Source organism: Urocitellus parryii, chromosome 5 (assembly GCF_045843805.1).
Source record: "Urocitellus parryii isolate mUroPar1 chromosome 5, mUroPar1.hap1, whole genome shotgun sequence".
NCBI classification, from domain to species: domain Eukaryota; kingdom Metazoa; phylum Chordata; class Mammalia; order Rodentia; family Sciuridae; genus Urocitellus; species Urocitellus parryii.
In genome coordinates this window covers 36,956,472-36,973,415 of record NC_135535.1, presented here as the reverse complement: position 1 = coordinate 36,973,415, position 16,944 = coordinate 36,956,472, and the positions used below count along the sequence as shown (strand labels likewise).

Below are 16,944 nucleotides of genomic sequence, written 5' to 3'. Positions count from 1 at the left end.
ATTCACACAAAAAGTGGTTTCTCCTCTCTTTTAGTAGAGAAACCGCATGCATTTATGAGTAATGCAGCAATTTGTGTATTTCATGAAATTTAGTGACTCTTCTGAACTAGAAAATATAGCATCTTTGATCAAATTCTGAACTTTAATGTTATACAACATGTCATGACATTGATGACACATGGGTTTCAAAAGTAGAATGTAGCCACTTCTATGAAATCAGATTTCATGAAATCAAAATGCATATCAGAACTAGAACTCTCCTTGGAGATCTCAGATACAGAGGGTAGACCTCTTTTAATTGCCAGAGGTCTATTCTAATGGCTTTCATTTTAACACGTTTTCTTTTTAAATAAATAATTTGCTGGAATGAAGTGAGGATCAAATCCAGGCCACTCTGTCACATCATCCCATCATTTAAACTTTGATTCCTCTCCCAAACCTCTCTTCCTTTGCCCATTTCCAGCCTCTGGGCTATTACTCTGCTCTCGATCTTTTGAAAGTTTGAAACCCAGTATTGAAATGCATCCCTTCTTTTTAAAGTTCAATAAAGTAAAGACCAGAAGGAATAAGAATATTTTCTAAAGCAACATAGTGATTTAGTAGCCAAGACTATAATTTAGATTTCCTGTCTTTTAATTTTGAGTTTTGTAGGATATCCTCCTCCTTTTATAAAGTAGCTGACTGTAAGTAGGTATCTGCTAAAGTATTCCTGAAGTTTTTAAATGATTTTTATATAAATCCTGCATATATGACATTGAACTATATATGGAATTAATTCCAAGAAGAGGCTGTTTTATTCTTACTCTTGTGTTATTTCTTTCAGCTTTAAGTTCAGAGATCTCTTCCTCTTTTTCTAGAAGTTGCTCTCGACAGGCATTCAATTCTTTTGTCAGTGCAGCAAATTCCTGGAAGGGAAATAAAAAAAAATGTTTGAAAGGGTATTCAAGTTATCAAAAAATAAAGAGAAAAACTTAAGCAGAAAGAGAAAAATGTAAAATAAAAGCTTTGAATGAAAAGTATGCAGAAAATTGACTCGGTTGATATATATTGCTATTATGAAAGTATATTGATTTTTTGTTCAACAGGTACTAATCCATGATACTTATTATGTGCATTTTATTATAATATACTGCTTATATGGATGTATAAAGTGTATTTCAAAAGTATCACATACATCATATTAATATAACTTAGCATTAATATAATATTTATTGCTAGAATGACTTAAGCTTGGCTAATTTTTTGAGTAGCCATCCAAACCTTGCACTTTGGTTCCCAGATAGCAATATTCAGGGTATAGTAGATCATCAAACTAACAACACAGACCCCTGCTGAATGTGCTAGAAATTAAGAATTTTGTTTGGTAACAGGGTGAGGAAAGAGGGAATCTACCTGTCTTACAAACTAATAAATGTATCAAAGATTTGATAAGATTGTCTTGTGAATCTTTGTATTACTAAATGGCAATCTCCGCATGTTTAGTAAGCTTGACTAGTTCATGTTATACCACCAGCATCTAGGACACAGTGGAAACTCAATTAAGGTCATTTTTCAATAAGTGAAAATGGTTTATATTGTAATAAAAGATTGAAGAGGTCTGGAGTAATCCTATCTTCATGGGCTTACTGAAGAAATCTCTTGTTTTCTTTCCCAAAATGCAAGCACAAAATATATGATTAGGAATTCACTATTAGCTGGTGAATTTAAACATGGAAAAGACTGCTTAGAAATACCAGGAAACCTAATTCAACCATTCTGCCACTCTAAATTATAAAAATATTACATAATTTTTGTTAAAAAATGGCAAACACATCCTTATTATGATTAAGCCCTTTAGAGTGATTCTCAGTAGTAAAACTGATGCTTGGCAAATATTTAAATATTTGGGGAAACTTAGGTCCAAGCTGAAATGGCATTTTCAGAAGATAAAAAAGAAAAAAAAATATGGGGGAGACAGTCTTGGTTAACCTCCATAATTTGCCTCCATAAAGGCAATTTTAGTAAAAAGTAAATGAATATGATGATTATGCTAAGCTGGGAAAGGTTTGGGGTTTACATTCTTGTTTTCTTCAAACCACTTATTTTCCTCTGTTTCTTTGAATGGCATCAACCCAGTGGGTACTTCAAAGAACTAAGGGTAGACTCCAGGGCTTAGAATTCAGATGAAAGAGTTCCTTGTTACATTCTGACCAGCCTTACAGATGAATGTTTTCTCCTGTGATTGCTGCCTGCTTAAATGTTGTTGATAACCCTGAGCATATTATTTAAGTGGAGAATGGAAATGAGCAACAAGTAGAAAACAGGAAATCCTTCTCTAAAAAATGAAACTTTCTTTATACATTACATAATCGGGTTGGAGAAAAGAAGTGACATATAAAGTTTCTCTACTGTATGTTGTTAACATACAGGCATTTAAGCATAATCCTATAGTCAAACAACATAATATTCACTAAGGTACAATGTAAATCGAATCTGTATATTTAAGACCATACCAGTAAATAAATAAACAAACATATATCAATATATCTTTCTAGGGGTTAGCTTATTGTCTATAGAACAACAACAACAACAAAGAACAAATAAATATTTCAGAATTTTCTTATGAGATCTCCAGTGAAATTATGAATGATTTCTGTTTTTCACCTTTCCCTTATATGTTCCCATTATCAAAACTTTGAAAAAAAGAAGAAATAGGCTTTTATTTTGCTTACAGAATAAGAGAAAAAATAAATTCATACGTGCATGGAAATGACCATGCAGCTGAAAAAGAGGACAGAAATTAATCAAAAGCACGTGTTATGATAATAGAGAATTTGACATTTTTTTTCTCATCATGTCAGATTCTAAGAAGGTCTTTTAATGCCTAGATAGATAGGTAGATAGATAGAGCTTTTATTTCTTAATTTCCTAGCAGATTTCAGGGACTACTTTTACATTCATTACCTTATCTTGCTCTACAGATTCCTAGTAAGGGAGTCTCTTTCCCATGAGACTGATGGTGGAGGAAGATGAATTACTAAAATGTGCATCTAAGTTCACAAAGCTATAAAGCCATACAGAGTGAGTTATCTCTGAGCATAATTTTCCATATTGCAAGTTCACTGTTTTTCTACTGTATCACTTTGAACCTAGTTGTTCATTGGGTTTATATGACTCATATTTGGAGTGCATTTAGCAGTCTCCATTTTGTAGTCTGAAGTATTAAATAATCATTACCACAATTATATTCCATGATCTACCTTAATTACTCCACTGAGAGTGTGGGGAGCTAGGAGACCCAAGGCAGGGCAACCAGTGTTAGAAAAGCATGTGTTACACATCTGGAGCTATTATAGATGCAGATATCAGATATGCAGACACAGTGGAAGTAACCATCGAATATTTTTATAGATTTCTTTTGTAATTTTTCTTTTCCATGCCTGCTTCTCCATTTTTACTATCAGCATGAAGTAGTATCATCTTGTAAAAAAAAATACTAACACCAAATATATATATAATTAACATTGAGTCATTACAATATACCAGGAACTCTACTAACAATTTGTATCTTGTTAATTTATTATATTGTTAATCCTAATAACATTTTCTTACAAACTCTAAAATCTCACTGAGGTGTAGATAAGGCATTTGCCCAGTAACTTAGTCAATGCTGGAGCTGAGCTTTGAACTCAATTTTTCCTTTATTGGATAATTAAAATCAGGTATGTTCTCCCTCCTGATCTCAGGGTTTTCCCTTCTAAATTGTTCTTCCTTCATTCTTTGTAAAAGTTATCTTGCTAAAGTTCACAAAACATTCAGGGTTTCCTACTATTAAACACATCAAGTTAAACAGACTTTAATTTTTAAAATTCAAACTATCCAAAACAAGTCCTTTAAAAATTAACTATTGCAGAATAATAACAACCACCTTAATTTTAAACAGGTGGCATTTTGTTGTGTTATCCTCTGTGATAAATATTTAACATGTATTACTTCAGTTTTTATTTTTATTTTTTCAGATGAGGATATCAAAGATTGGTAGGGATAAATAACTTGTTTAAGAGCCAGAGCTAAAAATGACCCACCCTGATCCTAAACTTCTTTTACTTCTGCAACACTGCCTCCAACTGGCTGGAAATGGAAAATCTCTTAGAAAATGTATCCTTGCGCTAACCTTCCATTCATACAACAGGTATTAGGATTTGTCACACATCATACCCTAAGCTAGGTGCTGAATGTATAAAGATAAATTAGAGATAGTTGCTTCACTTGACTTCAATGGGCTTTCAGAATTCACATTTAAGACCCTTCATGGGTTACCTTTCTAAACAAGAACTCCACACCCACCACCAAAATGCCACACAAAGGTTAATACTGTTCAAATATTAATACTATTACCAATGCCTCTTTAAAGCCCTTTATTAGAAAGTCCATTTTCTGCAATGGATTTCACTTCCCTGTGTTCTTTCTTTCTATTTTATCATATATTTTTTTTCTGTTTCTCTCACATACTAGCCTAATTCATTTTTTTTAAAGCAACAACCTGTTTTTGTTAATGCTTTATCATATCTCACTGCATTGGGTTTACAATAATGGAGTTACATGTTTATTTCCTCTAAGTAAACAATATGACCCTTTAAGGCAAAGTGATTTTATTTATAACTCTTAGCAAACTTCCTAGAACATTGAATACAAATTCAGTAAATTCTTATTGTGACAACAGATGTATGGCTTGCTTTCCCTAAACTCTTCAAATTTAGTGTCAAATAATCTAGAAGGTGATATTAACTAGTCTTCTTACTCTCATGAAGTGAGAAGATTATAATTTGCTTAATATAGAAAACAGTTATGATGGCTTTTTTACTCTGTAGCTGTTGCTATGTCCTCATCTGAAATACATTCTACTATATTCTACACAGCAATGGTATTATTATTTCCCATGTTTTATTACATTTTTGCAAAGTGATACAATGTCTACCTGAAAAGTGCCAAATTCAACAAGTATTCAGAAAATCCTTTTTGATCCTGATAATTTCTACAAATAGGTATGCAATATGTCACCAATCTAGGAATAGTCCAACTTTAGTACTGATACTCATTATCATAAAACCATAATATTTAGATATAAATATTAGTGCTGATTGTAAACATAATAGAATGAATTAGAATATGCATATTTGAAAGAAGATAAATGAGTAGAAAGCAACAATAAAAAAATTCTATTCATAGTGCTTTGGGTCTATTCCTCCCTATAGTTTGTGCATTCAGATTTACCATTTGTTCATTGGATATATAACATTGATCTTCTTGATTTGGAAAGTGAAAATACATCTTTAACCAATATGTTATTTTCTTAGTGTAGTGTTTCTCAAACTATGTTCTTAGAACAGTATTTTAACAAGATTCCCAGCAAGCAGCATTCATAACCAAATAACTTTGAGAAATGATATATGTTTTACATTTTGTTCTTACAAATTTACAGACAGGCATGAGAGTATAAGACATTTTGAACAAAGTAGGTTTTGTGGCTAAGAATTGAAACAACCTAGATCTTTATCTACAGGAAAATAGAAAAATTAATATAGGAACTCCACATAATGAAATATTGTACAAAGAACAGAAAAAAATAGGCTACATATTTGTATAAAAATGGAAATATTTCAACAATACAATTTGAGCAAAAAAATGTATAAAACAACCCACCATAAAACACAGAATATTATCAATGAGGAATGGACGTTATAAGAAATGTCATTCATATTTCACCATGGCTAAATTTAAAGGAACTCATAGGAAAAGCTGAGTTTGCTTTAAATAACAGAATCAGGAGGAGTCAATCAAACACCAACCAAAAACCTTTCCAACAACTTTTCAGACCAGTCATTTTGTTCCCCAACCATAGTTTGCCAAATTCTTACTTGTCCCAAGGAACAAAATTACTTTCTCTACTCTGTACTTTTTTCCTTGGAATTTTAAAGAGTAGTTAGGATCTAGAACACACAGTGCCATAAAATACCCTCAGACCCAAGGGAGTGGTACTCTGTTTTTTCTTAGCCTGCACTTGTGCAGCACACACACATGCCTAGGGGCACTCCCTGTGTTCTAAGTGTTGGGACACTGAAAATAAAAAGTTAAGGTCACTGCTCTCGAAATGCCCATACACATCTGGTATCTGTTACTTGAACTTCTTTTTTCTTGGAATAAATCTTTTTTCAACACATGAAATTTTTCTCAATACCAATTCAACTCATGATAAAAGAGTATAAAAAGAGGAAAAGAAAATAACCATTTTTCCAGTTAGTATTTTAAAAAAGCTGAAGGTGTCATTTCTTAAACATCAACTCAGTTGTTTAATTTCTGTACACTCTTACTTTTTTTTTTTTTTTTTTTGGTGGTAGGGTTGGAGCAGGTACCAGGGATTGAATTCAGGGGCACTCAACCACTGAGCCATATCCCCAGTCCCACTGAGCCATATCCCCAGTCCTATTTTGTATTTTATTTAGAGACAAGGTCTCACTGAGTTGCTTAGTGTCTCTTACTGCTGAGGCTGGCTTTGAACTCATGATCCTTCTGTTTATGCCTTCCAAGAGGCTGAGATTACAGGCGTGTGCCACTGCACCCAGCTTCCTACTTTTAATTTACAAGTCTCTTACATTGTATAAAATCTAAAGTTCTTCCTGTTCAGCAAGTTCAGTAAGTTACTAGCGTTACCTTCTTTTCTCTGTGTTCTCTAGTCCTGCTTTTAGACTACTGTTTTTTGAGCACTTTTTTGAAGTTGGGATCATTGTTTTGAACTCTACATGTCATACCATTTATTCTTCATTTCAGCTTTATTATTCCAAGAATGGAGGTGAGAGAACATGGGTAAAAGAGATTGGATTAAGTAACTCCAGCAAGGCCCTTTCTGCGACATTGGCAGTATCTGTTTTGGCACCAGCATCCCCCAAGGCTTTCAGATCTCAGGGCAAGGAAACCTGTCTTTGTATCTTAACAGTGGTTTCACTGGTGTTGGCTTCTGAGCTAAGGATGACTTTGTGTAATCCATGGTCTGAGTGTCTGAACTGCTAATATCTCAAAGGATAGCCTGTAGGTCAACAGGTTGTCTCAAAGACAAAGAAATTTCTTTTGCTTCGATCCCTGCATATGTTTTTAATCCATAGGGAAGATACATTGGCAAAGAAGAGATTCACTCAGTATCTGCCCTTACTTACATTCTATAAGAGTAGGCTGGAGCCAGGCTCCATGGTGCACACCTGTAATTCTGCAGGAGACTGAGGGAGGAGGATCACGAGTTCAAAGCCAGCCTCAGCAAAAGCGAGACACTAAGCAACTCAGTGAAATCCTGTCTCTAAATAAAATACGAATAGGGCTGGGGCTGTGGCTCAGTGGTTGAGTGCCCCTGAAGTCAATCACCCATGCCAAAAAGAAGAGAAAAAAAAAAGTAGCCTTGACAGGAGAAGAAAGAGTGTTCACAATCAGAGCTTCCCGTGGCCAGCCTTCCTCTGCTTTTGGACTCTTGCCTCTTCGCACCTGGCTAGTCATCATGGCCCGTCAGCTTTGCCAACAGGTGCAGAGCATTCTATTTTCATCCATGCTCATCTTTCAATGCTCATCATCTTCTAATATTTAATATTGAACATACAAAGACTAAAAGAGAATGCTAACTTCCCTGACTCACTTCATATGGTGTATTTTCTTAAGTTTGATTTGGGGAAAAAAGGCTATATTTTCTCATTTGTTTCATGTTTGAAAGGCCTTGACTTACTAGATGAGTCCTCACCTCAGGAAAGCAGATCAGCAGAAGCTGCGCAAGAAGGAAACTTAACCTTTCAATTGCACGTCAGTGACACCAGCAGTCCCCAGAGAAATCTCTGGCAATACGCTCATCGCGATGACAATTTTAACCCTCTTTACCTTTCAATTAAACGTACATTTTCTAATTTTGTGGGTCACTTAATTAATGAACCCAGAGTGGCCTTATTTCTGCAGCCATATATCTGAATAAGTACTGGCTAAAGAATCCTGAGTACAAACTAGTCTGAAAAAAAAAATAGTGAGTTGGAATTCAGCTTCACGAAACACTGCCAACACCCTCACCAGCCACAAAGCAGTATCTTTTAGGTTTATTCTCCAACCATTTGTGCAAATCAAAAATAGCTCTCAGGAGAGCATATGGCATGGAAGCAGGCTGAGTTGACATCTAGCATTTAAATTAGACAAATTAACTACTTCAAAATGCTTTTTATAATGACTTCCTTGGGCTATGCCCCTCATGTACTATATTTTGGTGTTTCCTCTTTTGAAAATTGAAAGTTTTTCCAGCAATTCTATTTGTAAGAATCAATGAAAAGAATTGGCTTTTAAATCTATATTTCTTTGAATATAGCTGCACATAAATTTACATGTATAAAGGTAGACATTTCACCAGCAGTTTGGGAGGCTGAGGTGAGGCAGGAGGATTGTGAGCTCAAAGCCAGCCTCAGCAATGTCAAGGTGCTAATAAACTCAGTGAGACCCTGTCTCCAAATAAAATACAAAATAGGGCTGGGTATGTGGCTCAGTGGTTGAATGCCTCTAAATTCAATCCTCAGTACCAAAAAAAAAAAAAAAAGAAAGAAAAAAAAGGTAGGTAGACATTTATCTTTTCAAATCACAGAATATATATTCTGGAACAGATTAATTATATAAGCATTATATTAGTGGAATGAAAACAAAGCAATAAAAAATATTTAATATTCTATTTTCCTTAAATTTTAAACCTATATATATCCATGAATTACCCATTATAAATTCACAAGTCTTTAGAAATTTAGTTCAGAAATTGTTCAGTATGAAAACAAAATTGGTTTTATTTCATAGAAATGAATACTCCATGTTTATACTATTTCTTACATATAAAAACGTTTTTTTCATTGTTATGCAATCAAGTATGGTGTTAATGACCTCTGTTTTTATAATTGCCTTCTAGACTCACATAAGCCCAGGGAAAACTGTCATCCAAAATTACTATGTGAAGCAGCCATGTCTCATGGTCAGCCCTGGGCAAGACAGCTTGAAGGTAGACTCACTTGTACAGCTAATACAACTTGACAAGCACAACTGGACTCAGAATTTTCACAGAACTTGTCCAGTAAGGCTGCCCAAGTTGCAATGAAAGTGAGATCTAAACTCCATACAAATTATATTTTATGCCCCCTTGATTTTTAATTTATATTTACTCTAATTAGAAAACGTTTTGTCTTTTCCCTAAAACTGCATAACAGATTATATCACTGTAACTCAGTGACCTGGTAAATGCAAGTCTGTTTAAACTCTAACATGCCACAAAACCCACTTTTTATGGCTGATGTGTACATAGTGTAGATGGCAACTTCTGTTTTCAAAATATTCTGATTAAGGTAAGTAGAATCTTGCAAAAAGTGAATTTTGTTGAAATCAAACACTGGTGCTGTCAGGCAGCCTCCTACTGTCTAACCATCTAACTGTGTTCCTGCCATCCATCGTTTACTGCCCTCCTACTGAAATGTGCTGTCTTCTATTTTACCCACACTCTCTGCTTTGTGAACTCCAATCTGTCAATATGTGTACAGAGCTGCCCTGGGAATCTGTTGCTCCTTAACAGTAGCCCTCTAGACATGATTCCGCTGGGTGATGAATCCTAGAGGGCACGGAGTGTCACCATAGATTGGTTGGAAACATATTTAGAGGCATAGTAAGGTTTTTTGATACCCCCACATCAGCTACCCTGCCCGTCCTCTGTCTTTTGGGGGACCAAGGCACTTTTGCCTTCATGAGCTAGTTTTTTTATGAAAATATTATATATTAGATTTTTTTCTTTTAATTTTAAAAGAAGTTTTAACATTTACTTTGGACTCCCAAAATATTGTGAACCCCTAGGCAGTGCAATGACTGTGACTAATAGGTAAATTGACTTTATACTCTGCTCTCACTCATGGAGGTCATGATGTGGAATGATCCAAACAGTACACATTTCAGACTGAAACAGAACCAGGTTCATATTTTGGCCAATACTAGTGAACTTTTTAGGCCTCAATTATACAGCTGGGTAATACAAGTCAAAGTTCTTTCTTATTGAATTAGTGTGAGTGAAAATGAAATTACTACTACAAACATGACTAGTACTGGTTCTGGTGTCCAGGAAATGATATATACTCAGTTATTTATAATTCATATTTAGTTATTACACATACAATTTTGTTTTCTTCTAGGGCCCAGTTTTCCACATTAGGAAAATCTAATATTTCACAAGATGCTTCAGGTTATAGAATGTCTCATGTATGGACTGGGATTGTGGTTTAGCGATAGAGTGCTCGCCTAGCACATGCAAGGCCCTGGGTTCGATCTTCAGCACCACATAAAAATAAATAAATAAAACAAAGGTATTCTGTGCAACCACAACTAAAATAAATAAATAAATATTTAAAAAAAAGAATATCTCATGTGCTTGTTTTGTTTGTTTTTAATTTAATGGTTACTGAAATATACTCGAGAGTTACATAACTGAGGTCCATTTACATAAGTCTCATTTTAACTCATTTTCCTTTTTTTTTTCTGAAGGCCCTAATATTGATAGAGACAGCAGGATTATATTCAAGAGTAAAAATAAAGAGAGAGAGTTCCTCTGTACTATTACTGGAATAGCCAATAGAAATGATGGATATTAATGTGATACAATAAAAATATTCAGCATATTTTCATAAGAGAAAATGTCTGATTTACCCTTTAGTTCCTTTGTACTCAGTAAATTCTTGCTGATAAAAGAATTAGGTTTATTACCACGTAAAACACCTCAAACAACACCTATAATATCAATGTACATAGGAATAGTAATGATGAAGAAATTCTCTGGATGTCATAAAACTGTTGTTAAAAACAAACCCCATTGGACAAGTGTATCTGACTTCATCCCCTATTGTTCTCTCCACACCTCTCTGCTAGAACCTATTACAACTTTCCCCAGAGTTCACACAATCCTCAAATGTTGTCTCATGTCTGAAATAAAACGACAACGCAAAACATATTTCTGTTTTCAGTGAACCTGTATTGGTTGCTCTGAGATGCTGTAGGACCCAGCTGTCTATGAGTCTTGCCAAGGAACATGAGGTTACAGCCTGGATTCTTTTATAAATTCCTTGACCCAGGAAGTAGGATGTGAAATGAAGACCCTCCTTGGGCTCTGGCTATAAATTTGAGTAGCTTCCTTATTCCCACATCCTCTTCCTCTGCAAATTATTATAAGAGCAAGAAAGAGTCCAACATAATGGCTTAGAACTAAGACTGGAAGGAAACTCCAAGTTTCCTTTCCTTTTGACCTGCTCCACCTCCCCCTTCACTTTTCCCCAAATAGATCAAATATATGAGATAAGACAGAGGATGATTATCAAAGAGAAATTATAGAAGAATCAAGCCTTCTAGTTCTGTAGTCAAATTAATGATCTTGTCCTTGTTCTTGACTCATCTTTGTGGAAGGAAAGGAAAAGAATCTTTTATCCCTAGCAAGGTCTAAAAGATATTTTTTTGTTGTTCATTAGATGCTTGAATCATTTGGAAATTTATTATAACTCAACATTTTAAGCCCATTAGCAAAATCACCTGGGCCAGTAAGCATTGTAGCTAAAGCATGTCAGGGATGAATCATTGCCAACCAAAAACCCAGTTGGCAGGAAAAGCCAATTTTCAACAGCTCTGACAGTGTAAAGCAGGAGGCATGTTTGACAAGATGCTGCATATTAATTTAAAAGGCTTTAGCATCTGGTTAGGTAATACCTGCTGTGGCAAGTACTCCCAGGCACACAAAAGATGATTCAAGCTGAATATTTAAATCTCTCCCCAAAAAGCTCTAACTCTAAACAAAACAAAACAATAAAATCATGTCTCTCTAACAATCAATAGAGATATAATTATATAACCCAAAATATTTGGGTTAGGACATTGTTGGCTATTCACTGAGCTAAAGTGTTGTAGTGGGTACCATAGAAATTGTAAAGCATATTGTCCTGCCTTGGAGAATTTTATTGTGTGCAGCATTTAGCAGAGGAGCATGGCTCAGAGAATAACACTTTGCACCCTAATGTCTTACACTAATTTATAGCTAAAATAGAATTTGTCAGAGAGATGGGCGGGGTGATGGCATCAAGTCACACAGGAGAACAAAACACAGGACAGGAGTGTGTCTAAGCACTCCTCCAAAAGGGTGTCCTGGCTCAAGGATTGTCTGGGAATGGAGTGGAGAAAAATGTATGCATATCCTGAGATTGTTATGACCCACTAATGTGTCCTGGTGCCATTCAATATTCAAATAATGTAACATGTTCTGATTCCATGGATGTCAAGCAGTATTGTTAGAACAAATGAATTTTCTGTATCTTTTAAAAGGGACTTATCCTTGTCAGCCCATTTTTGGATACAAGTCTGCCTTGACAATTAATTCTGTTTCTCACAGTAAGTTACAAAATTGACATTTTGATCATTCTTTTATTGATTCCACAAAATATTATTGGATGCCTACTATGTGGAAAATCTTGTAAATACTTTCAGAAATTATAATGCATGCAAGGGTGAAATAGTCTTGGTGAGTAAAGGTAACTGAACAGCAATTACAGCACACTGGGATAAGAGCTGTGATGAGACTTCCTCTAAAGTGCTCAGCATTCGCAGGCACCAGTCAACTGAGCCTTGTATTGGGCCTGTGTATAGAGGGAACATAAAGGTGAAATATGGACCATGACAAAGCATTAGCAGGGTAAAATATCCATTAAATGCAAATTCTTACAGATGAAGGGACCAGAACAAACAGCTTCCTGAGGTCTAAAACAACTCAAGCATGAAACTGCAAAACTATTAGAAAAACAACGACAACCACCAAAAAACAAAACAAGTGATAAAAAACTATAGTAACATGATCTTGGATTCAGCAAGATCATAATATCTTTTTTTTTTTTTTTTTAGACATGATGCCAATAGCTGAAGCAACACAAGAAATATAGATAGGCTGCTCATCATCTGCTATGGGTTGAGTTGTGTCCCCTACTCCCCAAATCATATGACAAAGCCCCGACCTTCAACATGATGGTGTATTTGGAGATGGAGATTTTAGAAGATCATTAAGCATCAGGGAAGTCATGAGGTGGGCCCTTGTGATGATATTAGTTTCCTTATAAGAAGAGACACCGTAGTTCTCTGCCATGTGAGGACACAGTGACAACGCAGCCACGTACAGCACCTGCAAGCCAGGAAAAGTTTCACCAGAACCCTGCAATGGGGGGCATCCTGATCTCAGGCTTCCTGCCTTTGGAACTGTAAGAAAATAAGTCTTTGTTTTCAAGTATCCTGTTATGAAAACTCAAACTCATTCACCACCAAAATTTAAAACTTACACTTCAAATGAAGCCATCAAGAAAATGAAAGACCACTCTTAGGATAAGGAAATTCTTATAATTTATATATTTCTAAAGATATACAAATAAACAATAAGCACATGAAAAAAATGGTCTATACCATTGAGGATTAGAGAAATACAAAGTAAAATCACAGCGAGATACCACTTCATACTCACTGGGCTGGTTAAAATGAACGATTAACAGTAAGTGTTGGCAAGACTCTTATACCGACAGTGAGAACATGAAATGGTGAGGCTGCTTTGAAAAACAGCCTGGCAGTTTCTCAAACGGTAAAACAGAATTATCATATGATCCAGTAATTCTACTTCTAGGTATATACCCAAGAAAATTGAAAACATATGTCCACATAAAAACTTGTCCATGAATACTCATAGCTACATTATGCATTATAGTTAAAAAGGAGAATAATCAAAATGTTCAAAATTGAAGAATGAATTTTAAAAATTTAAAAAATGTGGCATGTCATCTTTTTTTTGTAAATTGCTCTTTGTAATAAAAATAGTTAAAATGTGATATACCCATTAAATGCATTTTAGGTATACAATATCTAATAATTAACTAAAGGGCACTATGTTATATAACATATTTTTGGGATGTACCATCTTGTATAGTTATAATTTCATACCTATTGGACAAAATTCCCTATGTATATCTTTACCCCATTCTATTGCTTACTTCTATTCCCTTGACTATTTTAGATGCCAGATAGCAAGAAAAGCTGTGCAATATTTGCTCTTCCTTAACTGACTGATTTCACTTAGCATAATGTCTTTCAGGTCTATCAGTATTGTTTCAATGGTAGGATTTCCTTCTCTTTTTAAGGATAAATAATATTCCCTTGAATGTATACTTCACATTTTTTTATCCATTAATCTGTCTATGGACATTAGGTGGTTTCTGTATCTGCATAAAATGAATAAGGCTAAACTGAACATGAGAGTACATATATTTCAAAACCCTGATTTCAATTCTGGATACATAACCAGATGAGGGATTGCTGAATCATATGATAGTTCTATTTTTAATTTTCTTGGAACCCTGCATACTGTTTTCTGTGGTGGCTGTACCATTTTATATTCCTACCAACAGTAGCTACAAGTGTTTCCTTTTCTTGACAACTTTGTCAACATTTGCTCTCTATTACTTTTTGATAAGAGCCATAGTAACAAGTGAGAGGTGACATAAGGAAATGTTTGGAGACTTTTGATATGTTTATCACTTAGCTTTTAGTGATGGTAACATGAATGTCTACATACAGCCAAATTCACCAAAATATATATATTAATTATGTGCAGTTCATTATTTGCCAATTATAACTCAGTAAAGCTGAAAATATTTTCAATTAATATGGAATATTAGCAATAAAAAGAAACTACTGATGCATATTATATCATAATGAAACTGAAAATATTATGCTAAGCTAAAGAAATGTCACAGAGAACAATTAATATGTTTTCATTAATATTAAATGTCTGTTATAGATAAATGTACAGAAACAGAAGGTATAATTAGATGTTGCCTAGTACTATGAGGAAAGAGGATGCTGGATGAGGTGATAATTAATGAATGCCAGATATTTTAATGGAGTAATGAAAATTTATCAATAAAACTGTTTTCTAAAAAAAAAAAAACAGTTCAGTATGGATGCACTAGAGTATGACCCATGCTAATTAATTATTTTGGTCTCAGGTGAGGAGCTTTGGGATGCATAGAAAGGAATTAAGCAGGTGAGTGACATTGTTAACTTTATCCTGTTTCTTATGAATTTAGAAACCATTCATACACTGAAATCATAAAATTTCTTGAATTCTCAGGCTAAGGGTCAGACACTGGACCTTGCTAAATTTTTCAGGGTAATATTATCCTGTCATACTCTCTTTCAAAACCAGTCAGTCTGCTTCTGGACATCCAATTTTTTCAACTTCAATTACATTCTTATTTTGACACCCTCTCCCTCAGTAATCTATGCTACAAACAAACAATGCTTTACATAAGAAATATGCCTTTATCCCTTCTGCTCCTTTTCCTTACTCCTGGGAGACTTCCCTGATACGTGTCTTGCTGGTCAGTAGAAGCAGACAGAGTCTTAGAAGGCTTGCTTTTTTGGGGAGGCAGATACAATTTTCACAAAGAAAATACATGGAAAATTCTGAATCTTTCTAATTTTTCCTAGGAAGTATGCAAAAAGACTCATGCAAAGTTAGGGACAACTACAACTCTTGACTTCCCTATTTACTCATTTATGAAACAAGTCCAATAAATACTCAATTGCTACCCATACACATACATAAACTTGAATGTAGAGAGCAGAATATATATTTAGTTATGCAATAATTTTATATTTTTATACTGTCTTCCTACACATGTGTGTTGACACTACCCTCCCTTTTCTGAGAAAAGAAATAATCATGATGCTTTTTCCATGTGGCAATCTCATGATATCCAGAACTTAAGAAGAAACCATTTCAAAAGCCAAACTGGGACCAAAGAAATAGCCTATCAGCCATCTTACTTAGAAAATTTGTTTTTAGATCTTCTTCAAAAAATAAAGTATAGCTGATAATCCAGAAAAGACTATAACTGAAAATTCTAACTGCCAAATCACGGCTTATTTATGTGAATAAATTAAATGAAATTGATTGAGTGCTCTCCACAGTATGCAAAGAAATCGACACTGGAAATTCATTTTATTTGACTGATGATCCACCGCACTCTTTACTCATTTTTTTATTTACTTAAGCTACAGTTCCTTGGAAAATGAAAAACAGTTATGAGTCAAAGTATATTTTCAGATGTTCTTCCCTCCCACTTTTTATATTTTGGTATTAAAAGACGTTTTTGATGATATGCTTCAAGAGAAAGAACATATTCCATGAGTAAGAAAGTTAATCAGAAAAAATTAAGATGGTTATGAATTCAAGGGAAGAAAATATTTTAACACTTTCTTCTAATTGGGATTTTAAATTTTCTTTTAAATAACTCTAAGTTTTAACATTAATACTAATAGCCAGTGTTATTTTGTTAGGACTTAATTGTTCTAAAATATAATTATTGTCTTTAATTTAATTGTGTTTTTAAAAACCCAGTTATCAACACTTTGCAAATAGACAAAAATCAAATTAGTATTTGAAAATCTTTGCTTTCAATGTATTAGAGGAGGTTTGCCTTTTAATTAAGTAAGTTTGCTAACTTTGCCCTATTGTTTTCCATAGAAAATTCTCAGAATTACTGAGGTGGTAAAGTAAATGGTAGATACATAGAGAATGATGATTGGTTGAATAATCCTGATAGTAGTTGAAATTATGAAATATTTAGAATAGAGTAATACATAAAATATGAGATAGGCTTTTTAAATGAATGAAATTGTTTTAGGTGAGCTATATCTTATTGTAATTATTCATTGCACTCTTTATTTAATTTTTGTTAACAATCATACTGAGTCTTCAGTTCTCACTAAAAGACTAAAAGCTTTTATTTTACTATAATTTAAAAATCTTTGTATCTAGATGGCAAACTCTGTACCAACCAGAACTTACTTGTCTCT

General features: G+C 34.1%; 1 protein-coding gene across 34 annotated transcripts in view; it reads right to left on the bottom strand.

Moving 5' to 3' along the window:
• Ppfia2 (PPFI scaffold protein A2) overlaps window positions 1-16,944 on the bottom strand; it is a 453,020-nt gene that overhangs the window by 182,355 nt on the left and 253,721 nt on the right. For all 34 annotated transcript variants that reach the window (XM_026391438.2, XM_077799256.1, XM_077799255.1 and 31 more), the window contains one exon: window positions 804-905. In XM_026391438.2, the coding sequence (XP_026247223.1) occupies window positions 804-905 (102 nt within the window). The remainder of the gene's footprint in view (window positions 1-803; window positions 906-16,944) is intronic.